Here is a 21,641-nt window from a genome sequence, read left to right as displayed (position 1 = left end):
AGGTGCATTTCAGGTTTCATTTATGTATTCCATATTTGAAGTTTATTCACATTCAACAATTTCATTTGAAAATACAGTTCACATGAAGCAGAACTGAAACATGCTTCACGGTGGCCAGGAAACCACTAAATTCCTCTCAGCCTGGACCCTGTCAGTCATATTCCCCTTACCCACTTCCACGCACTGATTTGGGTAACCTCAACAGCGGTCAATGACTTCATCCCATTCTTGAGAGATGATCTCATAATAATTTATTCCGGCTAGAGCAATGATGCTAATCTGTTTTATTGCAACTGCGCAGCTGACAATACATTACTTAAAAACGCACCAAAAATGGTCATCCTACCATCCGTTATCATCTTATACATATTTCCCTCCATCCCATGAAAGGTTTGCTATTATAAGCATACAATGGTTGAATTTACTTTTTAATATACATAAAAATACCGTTCTGCGGAGTAAATGTTTCTTGCTGCAGATGTCCTTACACACCCTCAACACTTTCTCCAGATGAATATTCAAGGCCACCTGCTGGATCGGTAAATCTTTTCCTGCTGTCCTCACAAACCTTGTTTGGTAGACCTCCATAAAATCATTCATTGTTTCATCCTACCTTACTTGGCTGTGATTTGTGGAAAGTAACGTCCCCATTGGCTGCAATAGGCTCCTTTGTGAATTTACTGTATACTATGTCCGTCTGGAGGATGAGTTTCACATTTCTGTCACTGGCAGAACAAACTGGACATAACTTCAGACAAACAGGATATGGACTTGTAGCCATTTAAGGTAACAAATAGTGGTGCCAAATATCAGTAAGACAGTTGGCAATTGAGTCTGCTCTTTCGATTGGCTCTTCTGTGAGGTGAAGGGCGCTTCCTGTTTCTCACTGATTGGCTGAATTAGGTCCCATCTCGCTTACATTTCTTGTAATGGTTAGAATGGTATTTTTTTTTGTACTACTTAATCAGGATACGCATGATGTTTCCATTTGTAAATGTTAACATCAAATATTTTTCTTTGTTTTGTGCAATGTGCAACACATTCACGAACCACCAATTTGAATTTCAACATCTATCCATCCATTATCTTAGCTTCACAAGCCTCGTGGGGAAGAAAAAAAAAAAAAAGAGAACATTGTTCTTTTGTTTTGTTTGTGTTATAACCCACAAATAGCAAAGCAAATATGTAATGCAATGGTTCTCAATCTCTATTTTTCAAAAAGACTTAAAAAAGAGTATTGTGCCGTGTTTAATTCAATGAGTTCTCTATATTTGTAGTGGGATCTCAAGGCATATTTTGTCCAGCAATTTCAGAATGTGCATCCGTATAAAACCTAATAAAATAAAGACATTTTACCCTCAAAGGAGTCACCACAATAGAATTTAGCAATAAGGTGAATCGTGTTCCAATTAATTTGCTCTTAATTTGAAAACAAAAATATACTGTTCTTCTCTTGGCAATAAGAAGCATTACATTTGACCTGAAAAAACCAGCCTGAAATCTCACATACACCGTAATTGCCCTCACCGACCCCAAGGGATACCACTTCATTTTGATTGTGTTCTGTGCTTTTTACTTGAAAGATCAGACTGACATTATGAAATCAAATAAGAAAAAAAAACACTCACGCTTTACTTCTAGATAAACTGAAAGTTCTAAAAAAACAACAACAAAAAAAGGTAAAAGACCAGTTTGGCTCAAAGACTGACCTATTCTTGACTGTTAAACTAATGTTGAGTGATAATATCAAAGGAAAAGGTTGCCCAAAACATCCAGCCTGAACTTTGATGGGGTTTAGCATTTTGCTTGTTTGCGTTTGATCTCTAAGGGTTTATCTTATGTCAGGATAAAGCCACCGTTCTCGCCTGCGAACACGGAGAGACACCCATATTACACTTAAGCGGATAATTTAGGGTGATTGAGGTAATTGCTTGTGGTTGGGCCTTGGTGTTTAGGAGGGTCTAGAAAGGTGAATTAAGTACCATTTCTATTCAATAATGATTTCATATTACTTTGTAATTGTACTTTGTCATGACTGGGTTGTTCACATTTCGACGTGGAACATTTTAAAAGTCACAATGTAGTATCCCGATCCATCGATGATCATTAACCAACCTAAAAAAATTTCATGGAAATTTTGGTTTTGCAGAAAGACAATAGGGAAACTTGCTTACTCTTCGGTTTGATCGCTGAAAGATCCTAAAACTGCCCTAGCACATGGCCTTCATTCACAACGCTTGGCTTTAAAGGTTTTGATCCATTTTATCATGTGTCTCGCAAGCTCTAGGGACTCTTAAGCTCCTTTTTGTACCCACAAAAGATGACAACAATCCTTATTATGAAACATTTGTTGTCCATGAAGAATGCTTTTATGTTTTAATTACAAACATCCCTCGCGACCGCTTGAACTCCCCTCCAATTGAGGAATATTTTGTGTACATTCGTGCTATATATCTGGCAACATGCAGTGAGTTTCATATTATTATGATTTTTAACAAAGGTAATACTGTATACTGTTTATATCCCAGCCTTTTTACTTGTGTTGACATTTCGCACCGTTTTATTTCCCGGGACCTGATTGGGCGATGTTTATTGAACGCCAATGCAAGTGTATAATCATGAAAAAGAGCAGCTTCAGACCTTTTAAGAAGAATTTGCCTCTGTCATTTTAATTGTCACATTGATAATATTGGCTTGTGTTACATGTACTTTCTATGTTACAAATAAACAAACATGACTGAAAGAGATTACTATGAGCACTGTGACTAAAAATAGTTCCGGCTCAGAATTAGTGACACATTTGTCTTGGTGTTGAATCATAGGCATTATTTCAGTTTTGATTATAATATATATATTTTTTTGGTGATCATTTTGTCCGATGTAGAGGAATAGAGATAGAATTAGATATTTTTAAAATAGATTTTTTTTTTCCCAATGAGTTTTTGAACTCCATATCCATTTTGAGAAAAAAAACACTTTTGCAACTACTCAGTTTTATTCTGTATCAATCAGACATTTATTCTTGGTGAGCCTCCATGGCTGTGATCTTCTCTTGCTCCCTGGTAAAATTTGCCTTTTCACCAGGTTGGACCCCATATTCAATTCCTTTCCATGAGGTTTTTTTTTCTTTTTCCGTAAGACCTTTGTGAGATAAGCTGTACATTAAGTCACGATGACATATAAGATGACCACAAACAGATTTCAGAAAAAATAAAGTACGCACAGACACGGTATGCATTATTACCTAAGCAAAATCAATATAAATTCTGTCGTCAGAACTGGATGGTCTGACTGCAAGGGTATAGAATTATTATGCATTTTGTAGTTAGAAGTGGATGGTCTAACTGCAAGGGTATGAGGTAACATACAAAGCCCACGTTTGTGTTCCACTGTTAATACCCTGATTAGTTTGTGGTTGGAACACGATGGATACTTTGAGTCATACTGAGGATTTAACATTTGCAGAGAGGGAGCAGGCTGGGGCAATGCCGATAAATGATATTTTCACTTGATCCACTCAAATCTTTGGCACTTTCAGCGACCCAGGAAATGTATAAATATTAACAATGTGTGCTCAATTCTTGAGACCAGTGACCCTTAACCATTTTTCGAACTAGGTACCAGATTTAATATAGGACAGCTTTTTGTGGGCCAAGCAGGGGTGTGTTCAAAGCCCAGGTTGACGATGTACTACATGAAACATAATATCAATATGCCACCACGCAGAATCAGTGATGGTTAATCCAGTTGAATGAGAATGCTTCAACATCCTCTGTGTAGGCCCTTGCAAAAGAGGAATAATTTTACCACTTCTTTTTACAGTAGCCTCCTGACTGTTCACTGCTAATGTCAGCAGTCACAGGCTAGTGATGGGCTAGGCATGACAGTATGTATTTCCCCGACCCAGCTGGATGTCTGTTGCGGTGGACAGCGTCGCTTAAGCAGACGTCACTCACTCTATTGTTATCGTTATCAAAAATGGTGCTTTTGATCTATTGTTATTATCATTTTAAAAATGATCACAGCTTTGATGTATGTGAGAGAAAAAAATATATATGCGTGCATCCACACAAATTAAAATGCTATTTAAATTATTCTCTAAATATTTAATATATATGCGAGACGGCGCGGCACTGATATGTCCGCCTCAAAGTCCCACACTCCAAAACCACGCATGGCATATGTATTGGACACAATCAATTGTCCTTAGGTGTGATTGGGAGCTTTAGTGGTTGTTTGTCCCAGTGTGCCCTGCAATTGGCTGGCAACCAATTTAGGTGTGCTCCCTCCCCTACTGCCTGATGTCAGCTGGGATAGGCACCGGGGAGCCTGCGACCCTAGAGGGGATAAGTGGCTACAGGAATTTCTGCTTTTTGGTAAACTGAAGGCATTTCTTTGACACAACTCTGGCCTATCTGACAATTTTGTGGCTGAAAGTAGGAGACTGAAATGAGACCAATTGAGAGCAGGCCTGATTGTATAATTAATTATATATGTATTTTATAACTATTAGTATATTACACTGCTAGTATATGTGTCTATCCTGCCTCATTTTTCTCTCTGTAAGTTTTCACCAAGTCTTCGATACCATAGTATGCCTCCCCCTTTTCTGTGATGAATTTACGTTCAGAATGAATAGGTTTAGCACACAAATGTAATGCTTGTCTTTGTTTTTCCTTTAATTATTAGGACACCCGTACACTTTGCTTTTCCGGTGCTGCTTGCTTCAGTTTATAGTACCCAGACTTGCCTATCAATGACGCTACGTCATGGCTCGGCCTCTAGGGGCAAATATGGCTGCAGCCATGGAGTCACTGACAAAGTTTCATAGGCTCTTATAAACTTGTTGTAATAAAGCCAGTTTAAACAAAACACAATTAGATGCAATTTTTCCATATACCATATATATTTTTCCTTCCAAGTTCTAGAGGTCCACTTTAATGACTGAAATCTAAATGATAATATCTGAAATTAACATATTTGATCACAGCCTATTTCTGACTGGAATCAGTTATCTTTTTGATGGTGTGATATTATATTTAAGGGATCTGCAATGTAGCTGTGATTAGTACAAAATAAATCAAATATTTCAATGTGCAGTGTCATTTTGTCTAGGACAAATGACCTCACTTTTGCCATTCATGTCTATGGGATTTTTCATTACAGATATGTGCACTTCAGTCATGACCTCTGCAACTGAAATGTTGCCTCCTCTCCCGTTCGAGATATCTAGCGTTTTGCTTCGTTAAAATGAATCTAAGATATCTGAAGACAGGTCTGTTTGTTGAGGTAAATGGATGATATGTTGAGCTGAATTTTTAACCCTTCAATATTAAGTTTTAGATATCTCAAACTGGAGTTTCCTACATTTGTAAGTCCTAGCTGTGTTGTAGATATTTAAATGACAAAGCCCAAACACAGGCATTGCAAAAGTGTTGCTATTTGGCATTTGTGCTTAATGGCATTGCGGGTATCCGCAATGACGGCTATGGATTGGAAGAATGGAGCGGCAGTTTCTGAATTGTACCTTAAAACTGGACTTAACTCAAAACTGAATTACATACTGCAACATGTGTCCAGTCTTGGTATTAAATGTTGAACACATAATCTACAGAGCAGGTGTGTGATACAATGAATCTTTAACTGAAGTAAGACTTTAATATTTGATCTCTGTCATGCTCACACTGGTTTGGAATCACTTTATGAATTCATATTTTGTATTTTTTATGAATTTATAAATTAGTATCCACTTATAGTTAGGCAATATATATATATAGGCAATTTGTTTTGTTCTTCGTACACCAAATCAGTAAAAGGCAATATCTAGCACAGCCATATTCAGATCAAATCTTTTTCCATTGCTTCGCATGTGCCATTGTAGTAAAATGTTGAATGACTATTCCTGCCTGTTGTCTGCAGATGTGGACCTCCTCCTCCTGCAGCTGCAGTCCCCTCCTACTTGTCTGAGACATAGGCAGTGCTTTAACTTAGAGTTGCAGTCAATCAGAGTCTTTAGAATCTTTAACTGGGCTTTTGACTGGGTTTCTCTCCCTCAGTCCACCTTGTGCGCACTCACAGCAGTCATGTATGCTTGCACCAGCCAACATACGGAGTACTACTATTTAATTCTGTTCTGGATCTGCAGTCAACTGTTAGGTGAGTGAAAATTTGTTGGATGTGTGCACTATGCTCTCGCTTTTCTATTTCACATATTTTAGCTGTTTAACTATGATACTACTATTTTTGTTGTTCTTTTCCATTCAAGCTGCAAATGTTGACATTTTTGTTGTTTTGTACGTGACGTTATGAGATTGATATACAAAATAACTTTTTAAAGTCAACCTTAATAACTTCAAATATTCTTTTTCCTTAATGAAAACCTGTGAATCATTGTCTTCAGTGTATTTTAAGACTAGTACCCTGAATATCCCGTGAACACATGGCTCTTAATGAGAATAGCATCCTTTCCTGACATCTTGACCTTGTGTCATGGGTGCAGGAGGGAGGAGAGTGCAGAAACTACTGCGAATATATTGACTGTTTACATCAACAGAGGTGCCCCGTGTCTCATTGGAAGCAGACGTCTCTGCTTAAAAAGAAAGTTAATGCTCTTCTGCTCACAGTCAAGTTTCCAGTGACAGCGCAGGCTCTGGTTTTCAGCCAGAACTGCGGTCAATTACCAGTGAAATCACTGTGGCAGTAACATCTAGACATAGCAAGACACAGACTGTGTGAAATACGTTTGATCACACTGCAGAAAGCAGTGTATGTATGTATATATATATATATATATATATATATATATATATATATATATATATATATATATATATATATATATATATATATATATATATATATATATATATATATATATATATATATATATATCACAACAAATTCTTTAAACATGGTTAAAGAATGCAAAAATAAGAGTAGAAGAGAAATTTCTTTTTCAAATATTTAGGTTGACTTTGGAAAGTCCAAAAACTAGAAACTGTGCCATCTGACCTTCCTCTCTTCAGTATGTGAAGAGAGGGAGGATGCTGGATGTGGTGGGAGGATGGCTGTTTTGTCAGACACATTCATCAAAAAGGAACGATTCTGTGCTTTAGTCCACTGTTTGTGTTTTCTGAGGTTCATGGCTTGATGAACCCAGATAACACAAGTGAGAACATCCTGTATGATCTGAGGTAGGAGACAATTTCTCAGGCTCAGCGGATAGTTTTCGACCCAAAACTCATAGACCCTCTTCACATGACTTTGGGGTCCTCCCTCACTCTTTTTAGAGCTGTCGCTCCCTCTTTTCTGTTACTCTGTTAAAATAGCCAGTCAGCTGAGCAATGTGTCCTTTTTGCATTCGTCCTGTTTGCATCTTTGGACCGCTCAGCCAATATGTTCTTTTCTAATTTCCTCAGCCTGTCAACCACAGATTCTGGTTACAGCTAATTGGTAATGATGACTTGCTTTATTGAGGGCGGTGGGCTGAACTACATTTTACCACACAATTTACCATTTTTTTAATATTGTTCAGAAAAGGAATAATAATCTTTTCACCACAAACCTTGTGCATCATCTGTATGCTTTATCCTTTTTAGACTGTAATTGTTCAATATAAAAACATAATCCCACTGTAACCTCTGTTAAAAATGTAGTTGCAAAATTACATAACCTGTGATTATAGTTTGAAACGTTTTATTATATTTCGTGTTTCACTTTTATAGACCTTACATGAATGTTTTTTGCCCTTGTGATATTGATAATAGCAAATTGTATCGGACCGATTCTTTCATTTTGGTCTGGAGATGTGCTATTATGCAACCTAGGGTGAAACGGCCGTAGAGGCTTTTTTTGGTTTACGGTGTTAATAGCCTGTTAAGCGCAGTGCAGTTGGCTGTTGTTTGTCAGGAACATCTGGCTTCAGATACGCCATTTCTCACTGTATTTACGTTGGCGTAAACTAATAGTAACATAAGTTGCCAAGTAGTTTAATACAAAGTATTGTTCTGTTTTTTTTTTCTATTAAGGAAAACCATTGAAGTAGAAAAACCAGTGGATGAATGGAAAAACTGTGCACCTCATACACTTTGAAATTCAGTTAAAAGACATAATGCTCCCATTATATTTTAACCTTATGTTAGGAGCATGCACACCCACATCGACATCCCAAGACAGGAAATAAACATCCTCAAACCAAGAGAAAAAACTGTGAAGCACATGCTTAATGTTCAGCCATAAATAAGTGCAACACAATTGCGCATGTCTGATGAAAGTGACTAACATGATGAACTCTAGTGGCTGCTTTGCGCCCCTGGGTCTGTGGTAGAGCTCCTACAGCTTGACTTTGGGCCAAATGCAGCATTGGACTCATGTGGGTCACATCGCCAGCCGCCGGCTTTAGGTTTATTTGTTTGGGCATGGAAGCAGGTACACAGGAAATCCAGCAAGACCCTGACCTTGCATTTAACACATGCTGACATTTCTTGGAATATTAAATTGCACTGCCACTTTAGCAGCTTGAAATGGAAACTGGAATCCTCATCTGTTCTCATATTTTCACTTGCTCTTACTTTTTCCTGTCCATGTCTAAGCTTTCACTCGGTTCCTGGTAGCACATTATTGTTCCTCTGGAAATTCCTGTCTCTATGCATGAAGTACTCGCTGGACTTCTGGTCTTAATACCAAAAGAAAAAAAAAAATCCTCTCGAGCGGTTATGACATAAAAGTGAAATTCCACAAAACTTTCAAGGTAACTGGATTTTTTTGTTTTGTTTTCCACATGCATTTGCACTTTTATAAACATTTATTGCTTCTCAATAAACATCAACCAAAGTGTGGGAGTGAGATCAAACGAACAGTTTAACATGGGAAGCATTTGTACAACAGGAAATGAGCATGTGGAGAATGTATCAATATTTACATGAAGAGATCACAGTGGTGTCTGATTATCATACCATAGAGATATCATTTATTTTAGTGGATACATAATTTTTTTTGTAGTAACCAAGGAGGCTAAAGTGACTGAATAATGTCCTTTGTGTGACAGCCATGACTAACTTGAATGACGAACACCAATGGGCTAATGATTCCGAGGTTCTTATCGTATAGTATGAGAAGAATAGCGCTTTGAAACATTTGCAAAGGTGCCAGGGAACTAGATGTTTGCTTTTCTGTTTGTTTGTAATACTAACATGTCTAAATCTTCTCTATCTAAGGAATGCACATTGTGTGAAACATCTGTTCAGATGTAGCGGTCCTTCACAACTGTAGCACAGCTGCAAAGCTTTCAAGATGAGAAAGAGCAGAAACCGGGAGTCCTTTCACTTGTTCATGTGAACAGGATTATAATGTATGCTGTGCCATTTTGAAACATGCTAACTGTCAGTCAGCAGGAATAGCTCATTTACAGTATCATATATTATTATTTTAGAGTTTGAGGTACCCCCTATAGCACATGTGCCAAACTGAAGGCCCAAATCCGGGACGCCACATCATTTTACGTGGCTCGCAAAATGCTAATTATGACTTCAAGTTTCTGTCTAAAATACCAAATTTTTCAAGATGTCTTCAACTTTTCCATTTTTTTTTTATCAGTATCCCTTTTTTAAACCATTGTTAATGGCTTCTGATTTTAAATTGTGTAAATGTGTGACGGTCAATTGAACATTTCTGTGATTTCAAAACCATAACGGCCTTATGACAGAAACTATAACTACATGATAACAATGAGTTTGACACCCCTGCCCTGGAATATCCAATGATTAACATCGACTGGGTTTTTACACAGTATAGACAACAATAGTGGAGCGCAACCCATTTAAATAGGTTACACATCTGGAAAAAACTGCTGACTTTCCTGCATGATGACATTATTCAAATTGCAATTTCAACAACAGCATATTAATTCATGATTAAATTTTACAAATGAATTATAAATATAAATAGCGGTCAAATTGTTTCTCCTGGACACATCACAGAAAGCTCAAAAAACAAAGCATAGTGCAGTTCAAAAGCCAAACAAAGGTCTGAATGCAACATTTCCTTGGATAGCGAGCCAAAAGAAACAGGAAGTTAGACAGTACATTCAATATACACAAAGGCAAGCACCATTTAGTATTTATACATATTTACTTCACAAGTGCAATGCCGTATTCAACAATATAACATAACCTTAAACAAAATGGTCACACATTTGGATTTAGTAGATCAGTTCTCTGTTGTGCTGTTGATTTTTGCTTGTGTACATTTTAGAAAGCCTTTGTGATTAACATGTAAACGATGCCCTATTTGTAAATACATGTAATCTGGGTCTAAGTGATGAACAGCACCACTGACATGTTCTGCTTCAATGTGCCAAATCTTTCCTGCCAATTCCAAACAACTTTTGTAAACTACTTCAAGCCTCAGATACCGTACCTATAGCATCGCGTACTCAGTGGATCTACTTTCAAATGCATTTCCACAACAAAACAAATATCGAGACAATATATCCTTGTCTCAAGTCTTCCAAATGTGATTGCAGATTTTCATTCCTTCCTCTTGTTGTTTGCATTCAACTTCAAGACCCCCTAGCAGGGAAGAAAGACACACTTGACTTGACTTGACCCTGGTCCCTCACATATGGTGAGAGAGATCAGAGTGAATGTTTAGCATGTGGGTGAATGATTGAATAAGCCTCGCAGTGTGTGGACAAGAACGGCTGAGAGGCAACAAGGGGGGGTTTGTGCCGGTGAGGCCAGATGAGAAGCTTTCGTGTTCTCTCCTAAACTGTAAAATGTTAGGGCTAAGCAATCTTCTCCCTGACAGCTTCATCAATGATCGAGTGTCAACATTCCTTCTTTATTTTTTATTTTTTTACACATACCTGTAGTACTTCGTCACTCTGTAGTTTGACACAATGTGCAGAAAACAGTGTCCAGTATAAGTTGATGTATTGCCATTTTAATTGTAAGTCAGTGGGGTCCTTGACCTTTTATCAACACTGCGGACAGGATTTTGCCAATCAGTTTCCACCATTTCATTTCCATCAGCGGAAATGAGTCGATTGTCGTGCTGATGTTTTCCACTGCTTCACTGAAGTTAATTTCTCAAGTCTTGAAAAAGTGCACCAGTCCTCAGATGCAAATCTAGACATCTACATGACTCTTATATGTTCGTATTTAAAGCGTATTTTATCCTGTGTCTCGCCTTTTGATGAAAAACAGACTCACTGCTCTTTTCTACCACCGGCAAAGCTGTCAGCTGATGTGACAGCACACGATGAAGAAAAAACATATTTTCCTAAATCTGCAATCACACCAAGTGCCAAACGTTGCTGACTGAAACCAAACGCATTTTTGATAGCTGGGAAAATTGAGCGAATGTGTACCGAGGAACTGATGAGTCCCAGTGGTTCCAGTTTGCGTAACACAAATTGTAGTTATAATACCAATCCGCGCAAGTAAAGTATTTTCCAGACTGCGTTGGTTTGTATGCATGAGTACAAATCCACAATTTGATTTTTTTCATCCCAAGACTGCCGTTCACTTAGGCCTCAATGCCTGTTCATCAATCATTTAACAACTGGATTGCTAAAAAGAGATCACAGGGTTTTGACTAATGTTAGCGCACGTCTGCACATATCTGCATTATTCAAGGACTGTGCAAAACTGACAAAACTGTATGTCTATTTCACATTTTATCTTCTGTTCATCTTGTCCTTGCCATGTTGGCTTGGTTAGAGATAAACAGAAAGGATGTGAAGCGAGAGATGACATGTTTCGCGAGATTGCCCACACAAGAATGAGACCAGATGAGCATTTGGTCATGTAAAATAATGCCTGATATACATTTTATAATTTTCAAAATGTTTTCTTTTTCTGAGTGGACCCTGAGAAAATTAAGGCTCAAGCATGTTAACATAAAAGTAGAGTAATGCTCACTTTTCATCTGCAGCTAAAAAAAAAAATAAAATGGTTTAACATGCACACAGCTCATATTAGTGGCATTTTTTTTGCAGTTTACAATATACATACAGTAAATATACATCTCGTTATCTCATTATTCTGGAACTCGTCCCCATCCCTGAGAAATAGTGAAATCTCAAAAGTTGAGCACAGTTCTGAACCAAATTCTCCTACTGAATATAAAGCAAACTAATAATTTATAAAACATTTTTTTTACCCTACAATCAACACATCCTTCGAACGTTCTTCATGGATATACGATTAACTTAAACACTAAACACATTCTTTACTTTAATAGCAATGAGAACAGCATAATTACTTTGGTAGATGTTTCGTACTTATTTCTTTTATTAGCACTCTCAAGCATCACAGATGTAAAAAGAAGCAAGCCAGCGAGCTATCAGCAGCCATTGAGTTGAATTTGTTTTCAGTCTTCATATCTTTATCCTGCACAGTCATCAATTTGGCTACTGCATAGTGATAAACTCCTGGCTCAACATCACATGATATTCCTTTGACATGGCAATGAAATATTCTCATACTTTCACAGCGGTTTTAGTTTCAAAAGTTGTGATTGGCGTGTTGGTTCAAACACATCCACTGAAAGTTTTTTTTTTTTTTTTTAAGGTGAAGTAACTGCCTTTGTGTATATTTCTCTTTTTCTTTATGCCTTGCATGAAACCTGTGTGTGTTGAATTTGTGCTGCAAAAATGCCCAAATGGTTAAGTGGATGTTAATGGCCCTTCTGTTGGTTAATCATCATGGGTTAAAGAGGTAATATATAAAAAGGTGTACGTACTCTGCTTGGTAACAGTTGAATAACTTTCCAAATTGATTCTTTCATTTGTGCGTTTGATTAATGAAAGTAAGACATTTTCACTTTGTTTTAGGATGCCACGACTGCTTTAATATCGACACGACAAAACACAGGATCATCAAAGGTCCAAAGCAAGCACAATTTGGATACACTGTTCAGCAACACGTGGCGTCTGGGGGAGAAAAATGGTAAGCCACTCCTCCTTGTTGAACATATGCCTTCTGAGAACCGGTTCAGGTCTATCATTCAACTATGAAGGTTGCTAAAGTAGAGTTTATTTTACATCTACTAGTGTTTTGATTTTGTGTATCACTTTGTTTAACTAGTTTTTGCCCTTTCCCAATTGAATTTCAGTATTACCTCATGAAGCAAATATATGCCTGAATCACACACACACATGTCACTTGGCCAATTGGCACTGTGGAATAGCTGAGATTAGTTCTTGGCGTTCTCAAAGTATGTCCTAAAAGCAGAGTGTTGTTGATGAGCGGCGGAGCTGTGTCTGTGTGTGTGTCATACGTTTTAGCTCTGTTAATAAATTTTTATGGATCTGCCGCTTCACTATTTTTGTCCCAAGTGAGAGATTTGCTTTACGAAAAAATGAGGTTATTTGTATTTTCGCAGCTGTTTCAAACACTCTTTACTTACCAATATATTACTGACAGCGGGTCGAAACCTCCTCCGTCACAAGATGGTCAAATTCTATTGATTAACTCACACGCATATTATATTTTGGGTTGGAAATAATCTATTTGGAGATGCAATGCTAACGTTTAAACAGACAGTTTTTTTTTTTTTTATTCCTGAAACGTGGGGATTTTTGGAGAAAAAAGGATTTTTTCTGTCGCTAGCAATATGCCGTTAAAGGTAAGTGAGTAGTGGACTGAGGGCCTTCACTATTAAATGTTTCAGAAATCGATTATTCATCGATCATGCCTTGAAATCACTCTAAACATTAAAAAAAAAGTCTTATTTCAAAAATTAATTGAAAAATAATTAATTGGGGCTGGCACTTATTCTTTGCCGGAGCAATACAGTAGAACTCCACTAAAAACGAAATCATGTTTGCAGCCAGAAATCTTTCACAAAGGGGGACTTTTCACGACAGCAAATCTCTCGGACGTAAACATAAAAAACGTGTTGTGCAATCTACAATCTGACTGAAGTTAAAAACAAAACCATCGAACATTGAAAACAACACCGTTTTGATGATCCCAAAAATCCCCAAAATCGCAATTTCAGTCCCAACATGTTCAGCCCTACAGTACTTGGTACTGTCCATATTTGCTGATAGCAAATGTGCATGCATGTGAAAAAGATGACCGTGCCTGCCTGTGTTACTTGTGAACTTGTTGTGAGTGACCACTGCGGTTAGCTTAGAATTGCTTTTTAAATTGCTTTTTTTATATAACATGATATTAGGTCTACAGCCTTTATGCAGTGCGCTATAACTATAGCAATGCTATATTAGACATCTAGACGATATTTTATCTTGCTTTGGGGTAAGAACAATCAGTCTTGGTATGAGGGTGTTTTTTTGGTGTAGGTGCTACCACATTGTTGGATGATGTTGCAAACAAAAATCTCTTTCCCACATTGTTCTCACAAAGTTCAAGTCGAAATATTGCCCATAAGGCAGTTCACCTATTCTTTAGCTATTAATGCAACCACTTATTCATTAACTAATTAACCATGAGAAAAAGTTGCTTCATAATCAGCACTCGAATTAAAGTGTACATATGAGTATTATGCAGATATTTTTTAAAAAAAAAGCATGATTACTGTAATCACTAACAGAGCAGCAACAACAGAGTAAATAATTTCCATGCTGTGATATTAAGAATGCATTCCCATTGAAAATACCATATTTAGTTGCACTCTGTGAGCCAAATGGTAAAATAGTAATACTCATTGTAAAAAAATAAAAAATAAAAAATCATACTTCTTGCACTGTCCTATGCTGATTTATATGACTTTCTCGTGTTATTTATCTCCTTTAACCCTTAGGCATCTTGGGCTAGTCATGGCCTTTGCTTGTGTGTATATTGAAATGAAAGAAAGTATTGTGTGCAAGTTGCTTCACTTGCCAATAAAATCAACCTCAAACCTCAAGCTTGACTGACAAAATGCTGAGAGGTTTTAGTGAGTGAATGAGTGAGTGCTCATTCTTTAATGTAACTATAAGCCCTACAAATGCTCTACAATAAATACTGCCATATTCAGGATAGTAAGGCTCCATCTATGGCTGCAATGGCAACACAATTACCAAGCTGAAAAGAGGTCTTCCTATCAAGAATGTGTGACAAGGCGGCAACACCCCGTAGTGCAGCGGCTTCTGAAGTTCCCTGGAAAAAATCCTCTTTTGAAACAATTTTAGTGCCATGTCACTGCTAATAATGTGTGAGAAATTTAGCTTGGATGATTTAAACCGATTTAGAAAGAGATCAATGGCAAATATTTCAGCTACATATAAAAAGTACTTTTGGCACACTGCAGCTCCTAGAAACCAAATGGCACACAGCACATGAAGCTATATTGTCAACGAAAAGCATTGCACTCGTCAGCAAAAGTAGGGTAAACATGCCGGATGGCAAGCTCAGCTAAAGGCTTGCAAACTATTGATAATCTGATTTTCTGTGCCAACGTTTGCTCATTGGAAAATATAATGGACATATTTCTCTTGAGGTTGCGTGGTTCCAAGGAGATAAGGAACTGTTCTATGGTTAAACCTGCCTAACTCAGCTTTGCAAATTAATGGACTATTACCGTTTCAAGCAAAATATGACGCCATTTGGAAGAAGAAATGCAGAAGGGGTTTCTGTCTCTATAATAAATGGTTGATGCAATAAAAGTGGACTTAAAGGGAACCTTTGTTCTAAAGAAATAGAGCTTTTGACAGCATTTGCCGGCCACACTACTTGCCTCGTGAGTTTACAACTGTTTACAACACCCCTTTTTGCATAGCTGCCATAGCATATGCAAATGCTATGCAACATCAATATCTCCTCAAAATCCGAGCACACAGAGGCTTTTTATTTAGTTGCGGTTGAGTTTAACCACATAAAATTGACCTAAAGTCAATGTCAATGCCAATGTCTTGACCAGCTTGTCGCCGTACAATCGCGGGTAGATTACACGCTGGACTATGTATACACAAACAGGTTCAATGCATATAGAGCCTTCTCCGACCCAGCCTCAGTTTATCTGGCTGCCGGCCTCAGCCTGAACCATTGGGGAAATAGTCCAAACCCACAGTTAGGAGTGTCAAGGAGTGGCCCAATATCTCTGTGCTTCAAGACTGTTTTCAATACATAAAAAGGCAAATGTTCAAGGAAACAGTTACTCAGGAAGGTGATAAAGCAATATGGTTCATCCGTCTTTGGCTTCACTTCAAAATGTCTCAATGTTTCCATCATAAAGACCTATCAAAATCAAAGAAGAGAACTGGCTATGGGCATCAGGAATGTTAAATACTCCATGTTTCAAAAATCCAGGCAATCTTCACCTCTAATGACCCTTGGGGCATGCAATAATCTATTAATTGCATCACAAACTACAACACAAAGCTCAGAAGACCTCATCTTGCGAGATCGCCTCAACCGGTTCTTGCATGCTTTGAGGACCCCAACAACACCTCTAACCAGACTGGTGCTACAACACCAACTGATGACCTGCACACTCCCCAGCATGAGGTTAGGCTTATACTGTACCTCTCAAAGCACAAACTCCTAAGTACACCTGCCATTAATGGACTTCTGCTATGCCTTTAACAATAGCATCCCCATGAAAATGGTTCAAAAATTGAACATTCTTGGACTGAGTCCATCACTGTGGAACTGAGTCCTGGACTTCCTGGCAGACCGCAGATTGTCAGGACCCACAACAACGTTATAAAGCTCAAGAGTGTAATGGGGAACAGGTGTGCAATGATTACCTCTCTGAGAAGAAATCCAAGTAGATAGCGAAAGAGCAGGTAGAGCAGCTGTCCCCTCGTTATTCTTAAAAACAATTCTTTTTGTCAAGTACAAAATGACCTTGAAAATATCTGCCAATCCATTTCACCGATTGTCCTCACAAGGGTCGCAGGCATGCTGGAGCCTTTCTCAGCCATCTATAGGCGGTAAGCCGGGTGCACCCGTAACTGGTTTCCAGTCAGTTGCAAGGCACACAGAGACAAACAACCATTCACACTCACAGTCACACCGAAGGGCAATTGGGTATTTCCAAAATACCACGAATGGCAATCTGTGTGGAAAGCGGAGTACCTGGACAAAAGCCGAGATTGGCACGAGGAGAAAAACTCTATACAAGAGGGTTAGCGCCAGAATAAAACTCACGACCTCCGCATGTGAAGCGAGTACGTTAATCACTCTTTCAACAAACCGCCAACCTTGAAAATATCATATGCAACTCAAGCCTCTTGCATTTTCATACTGCTGTATACAAGCTTTTGCTCAATTGCATCTCTATACACATTTAATCCTTGAATAAGCATCTCTCTAATCGTTTTACTACATTTATTTCTTTTATTTTGTCGCTCTATTTTTATTTTGGTAAATTGTGGTGCTTGCTGAGTTAATTTAGGACAACCTAGGGTACTAAAAGAGCCTTATTTTAAAAACTGATGAGACACATGGAGCGGCTTGCTTGTAACCCAAGTCTCAGTGCACTCCTGCATTTCATTGTTTTTTTTTCCTACTGTTGTCATTCGGCACCTTTTCGGGGATTTGACCTTTGACCTTTTGCTCAGTTGCACAGTTCGCGTGTCAGAAATAACAGCTAGTACTTCATAAATTCTCTTACTACTGAGTTTAACACAATGAATTCATTGTTGCTTAGTTTGTAGTTTATGTAAAGAGAACAAAGAAACAATTTAGGTGTTTACCTTTCCATAAAAAGTACAATAAATTGTTCACAGAATAATAACATAATCAATTAACTTTTGATATTACCACAACTCTGACAATGATACTGCGTTATAATGCACAGTCCCGTTACAATACCAGGACACTATAGACATTACATTCCTTTCATGGCCAGCATACTCATGTGAACTCTACTTTGATTTATTTGATTTTGCGTATACGAGTTTACAGAATCTCTTCATCTTGACGATGCCATTCAACAGAGGTTACGGAAAGGTGGCATAAATGTTAGGAGACTTTCTGAAGAGGCTCAGAAACTTGTTCTGGCAACCTTTCATGCACCTTCCAGTACCCTGCTGAGAGGGTAGAGATCATCTGCCGTGCTAACCACAGGATGAATATCACAATTTTCCTCCTGAATCTGAGAATCAATTTTCCCACTGAAAGAACTTTTCCAGAAACTCTCACTACTGCGTACTTTGCCATGGAGGCTGAAGAGTGCGATTCTGGCATTAGTTGGAACATAACATTTGATCTCCTTTCTTAAAAACCGGGTCTACCTCCAGGCTCCTGGTGACCCACGTCCGGGCAATGGAAAATTCATTCCATTTCTGGTCCTCTGCAGAGCGGTTTCGGAGCCATTTTGTTTGGTTTCTCCTTAGGACCTGTCTTGTTCTAATTCAAGTTAATTTCCACAGAAATGTCTTGGTCTATTCATGGCTCAAATATTTGTTGTGAAATGTCATGTTCACCGCCTTAGAGCACAGTAAGTTGTGCAAAGAATACTGAAAGGATGAACAGTATGGACATGTGTGTTCTACGCTTCAGAGAAGGTCAAAATTGGCCTATCAAACCAAATAAGAAAATCTACTCGTTAAATATTTAAAAAAATATTCTTAAGGAGTAAAAAATAAAATTTTTAGATAAAATTCTGTTTCCCACGCTCTTTTTGTCAAGCAAGTGTTTACTCTGTTGGATGATTATTGATCCATATGTCCCTCGGAAATGAATGTATTATCACCATAAATAGCACTTATTGATTTCATATGTGACAGGACACGCTGAAACCTAATGCTGTTTTTTTTTCCTATGCTGTGTTTTTTGCAGGTTATTAGTTGGAGCACCGTATGAAATGAATGGTGCTTACCAAACAGGGGATGTATATAAATGTTCGCTGACCAAACGAATCAATGGAAATGGTTGCACCAAGCTTAACCTAGGTAAAGTAACACATTGCCACTCACAGACAACCTACATACGACTCGTTAAACAGCATAGTGGCATGTGGAAGACAGACATTGGTAACAAACCAGTCTTTTCTCATTATACAGTTATTTGGGTTCTCTACATTTCCATGTGTTTTGTACCACTAATGTCACCACGGGCATACGGACTCACACATATTTCACATGTTGGGCTTGTTAATTTAAACATGTGCAGCTTTGTCCTGTAAATCTGACTACGGTTAGTCTGCGTGTGGCCAAGGGGACACTCAAGTCTAAGAAGTGAAAGTATGTTGTACAGAGTGACACCAAAAAAACAAAAAGGAAGCTAATTAAACCAACTGAAATTGAAGAAAAACATGATATTCATAGCAGTTGCAAGCTTAAAGCATGGCATTTAAGGAACATCGATGAAATTTTATGCAAATATGGCAATCTCGGGGTTCAAGGAATGTTACACAATCATGAGATCACACAGGTACTAACAATTCTCAGACCGCCTTCATTGATTTCCATGCGCCATCCTGTTGAAATCAGGTTTCTTTGACGTTTGGAAAATTGTGCAATTCAATTGTAAAAAAGGAATGTATATCTCCACGCAATGATCCGCAATCCAAAAATTCCATCAACGTTTCTTAAATGGCATGTTTTAAGATTTCAATTACGAAGAACAAAATACTTCTTTTTTTCTCATTACTCTTGTTTTCATTGGATTGTTTAAAAGTTTTTTGTGTCACCCTGTATATGTAGGCCTCAGAATGTTTTGTTTGTAAATGAGCATTTGAGACCATCTCTTGTTTTCCATCAAGGAAGGATATCTCTGACCAATGTATCCGAACGGAAAGACAAGATGAGGTTGGGGATGACACTTACAACCAATCCTAAAGACAACAGTTTTGTGGTGAGACCATCTTGATAAATGTTGAATTGATTGTCAGATTTAGGATGAAATGTCTTAAAAGAAATGCTTGTTCCTTGAAGAAAACCCAAACTTACTGAGGTTGTTGATGTTTCTGTACAATTCTTGTATTTAACTCTATTTTTTTATCCTAGAAATTCTACAAATTGCACAAAATTGCGCTCTAAGTATTGAGTTCAGATATACATTTTCGAACTCTTGGCTCAGTTGGTGCAGGCCTCAGCTCACAGCAACCTTATGCACATGCACATGGCATTAATAATCGATTACGAAAGGAATCTTTCCTGTTCTTGTTCTGAGCTCTCACATCGATCAGAATTTTTTTAATTTTTTGGGGGTCAAAATTAATCAACAAAATGCCAGTGGTTTAGTATGGTTATTTTTGAGTGTCCAAATGCTTAATTGATTTGTTTAAAATTGCAGTTCCATCAACACTATCAAATCTTTTGCACTCTGAGGGTTGAATTCATCGAGAGAGAAAAAAAAAAGTGCCTTTATTTATTCCAGATTCAAACAAGTGTTTCTATTAATGCTGGGTATTTTGTTTCCTTTTTTTCTCCAATTCAAATATTTTGTATAATACAAAAAAAAACCCTTACTAACGAAAACATAAATATGTATATGTATTCTTGACTCATATTTCTAGCCTATTTTGAGGGATGCAAAAGCAGTAACCCTAAAATTAAAGGGATTATTTAGCATTTTTTAATGTACACGTACTTCCTCTAAAACTGTCAGTAAAAGTGTCTTAACATATATATTAAACGTTCCAGGTGGTCAGAGGCAGCAACATGGTCCTCTGTAAGTTTTTGAATGGCAGAGTATGTCTTGTACCTGAGTTAATACCAAAACAAGGCGCTACTGCCAAGCTAATGGGTTGGAAGCCTATGAGCAAAATGTATACTTCTCTTTCATATATGCGAGAAAGATATTGTGTTAAAACGTATTTCAGAAGCAGTTTCATTTATCTTGCCTGGCAGGAAGCTCAAGACGCCTAAACCTCTGACCCTTGAATCACCCCTGCTTATGCCTTATTATGACAATATTCTTTGATATTTCAGGCCTGCGGCCCACTATGGTCTTATGAGTGTGGCAGCTCTTACTACAGCACTGGTATATGCTCCAGAGTCAATGCTAGCTTCAAATTCTCCAGAACGATTGCACCTGCCTTTCAGCGTATGTTTTAAACACTACCCGTACTGTATTCTTCATTTTATGGATGTATTTTATGGATGTTTTTATCATCAAATGTCGTTTAGGATGTGAGACCTATATGGACATTGTGATCGTTCTGGATGGCTCAAACTCCATCTATCCCTGGTATGAAGTGCAGGCTTTTCTCATCAACATTCTTCAGAAGTTCTATATTGGACCAGGTCAAATTCAGGTGTTTCCTTTTTTTGATTATTTCATCAACACGTTGTTTAACTGGAGCTGTACTAATCGTGGTTTATTACTGTGTTTCTTTGGCCAGGTTGGAGTTGTTCAGTATGGTGAGAAAGTTGTGCATGAGTTCAAACTCAATGATTTCAAGTCGGTTGAGGAAGTGGTGAAGAGAGCTCGCAGCATCGACCAGCGGGGCGGAGAGGAAACCAACACGGCTCTCGGCATCAACATTGCACGGTACACGCCACCATTCCGTCCGGCTACTGTTTGATCAGTGAATCATGTTTTTAGTAAGACATTTGGTGAAAATATGATGCACGTTGCTGTCACAGATCAGAAGCTTTTAAACAAGGAGGTCGACGCGGGGCCAAGAAAGTGATGATAGTGATCACGGATGGAGAGTCACATGATAGCGCTGACCTCCAGCCAGCCATAGAGGAGAGCGAGAAGGACGGCATCACCCGTTACGCCATTGCTGTGAGTCTG

The 21,641-nt window shown here is 38.0% G+C and overlaps 1 protein-coding gene across 2 annotated transcripts in view; it reads left to right on the top strand.

The window, feature by feature from the left end:
* The first annotated feature begins 6,020 nt into the window (after positions 1–6,020).
* Positions 6,021–21,641, top strand: part of itga11a (integrin, alpha 11a) — a 48,663-nt gene continuing 33,042 nt past the window's right edge. The window contains exons 1-8 of one of the 2 annotated variants that reach the window (XM_088413111.1): positions 6,021–6,156; positions 12,836–12,950; positions 18,735–18,847; positions 19,660–19,751; positions 20,831–20,945; positions 21,029–21,156; positions 21,244–21,392; positions 21,488–21,632. In XM_088413111.1, coding sequence (XP_088269237.1) covers positions 6,084–6,156; positions 12,836–12,950; positions 18,735–18,847; positions 19,660–19,751; positions 20,831–20,945; positions 21,029–21,156; positions 21,244–21,392; positions 21,488–21,632 — 930 coding nt within the window. In that variant the 5' untranslated portion in view covers positions 6,021–6,083. Of the gene's footprint in view, positions 6,157–12,835; positions 12,951–18,734; positions 18,848–19,659; positions 19,752–20,830; positions 20,946–21,028; positions 21,157–21,243; positions 21,393–21,487; positions 21,633–21,641 lie in introns of those variants that run through there. The other variant, XM_088413112.1, reaches the window with a different exon arrangement.

This window comes from Hippichthys cyanospilos, chromosome 4 (assembly GCF_059441005.1).
Source record: "Hippichthys cyanospilos isolate Australia breed blue-spotted pipefish chromosome 4, RoL_Hcya_1.0, whole genome shotgun sequence".
Taxonomy (NCBI): domain Eukaryota; kingdom Metazoa; phylum Chordata; class Actinopteri; order Syngnathiformes; family Syngnathidae; genus Hippichthys; species Hippichthys cyanospilos.
This window is presented reverse-complemented; position numbering and strand designations above follow the sequence as displayed.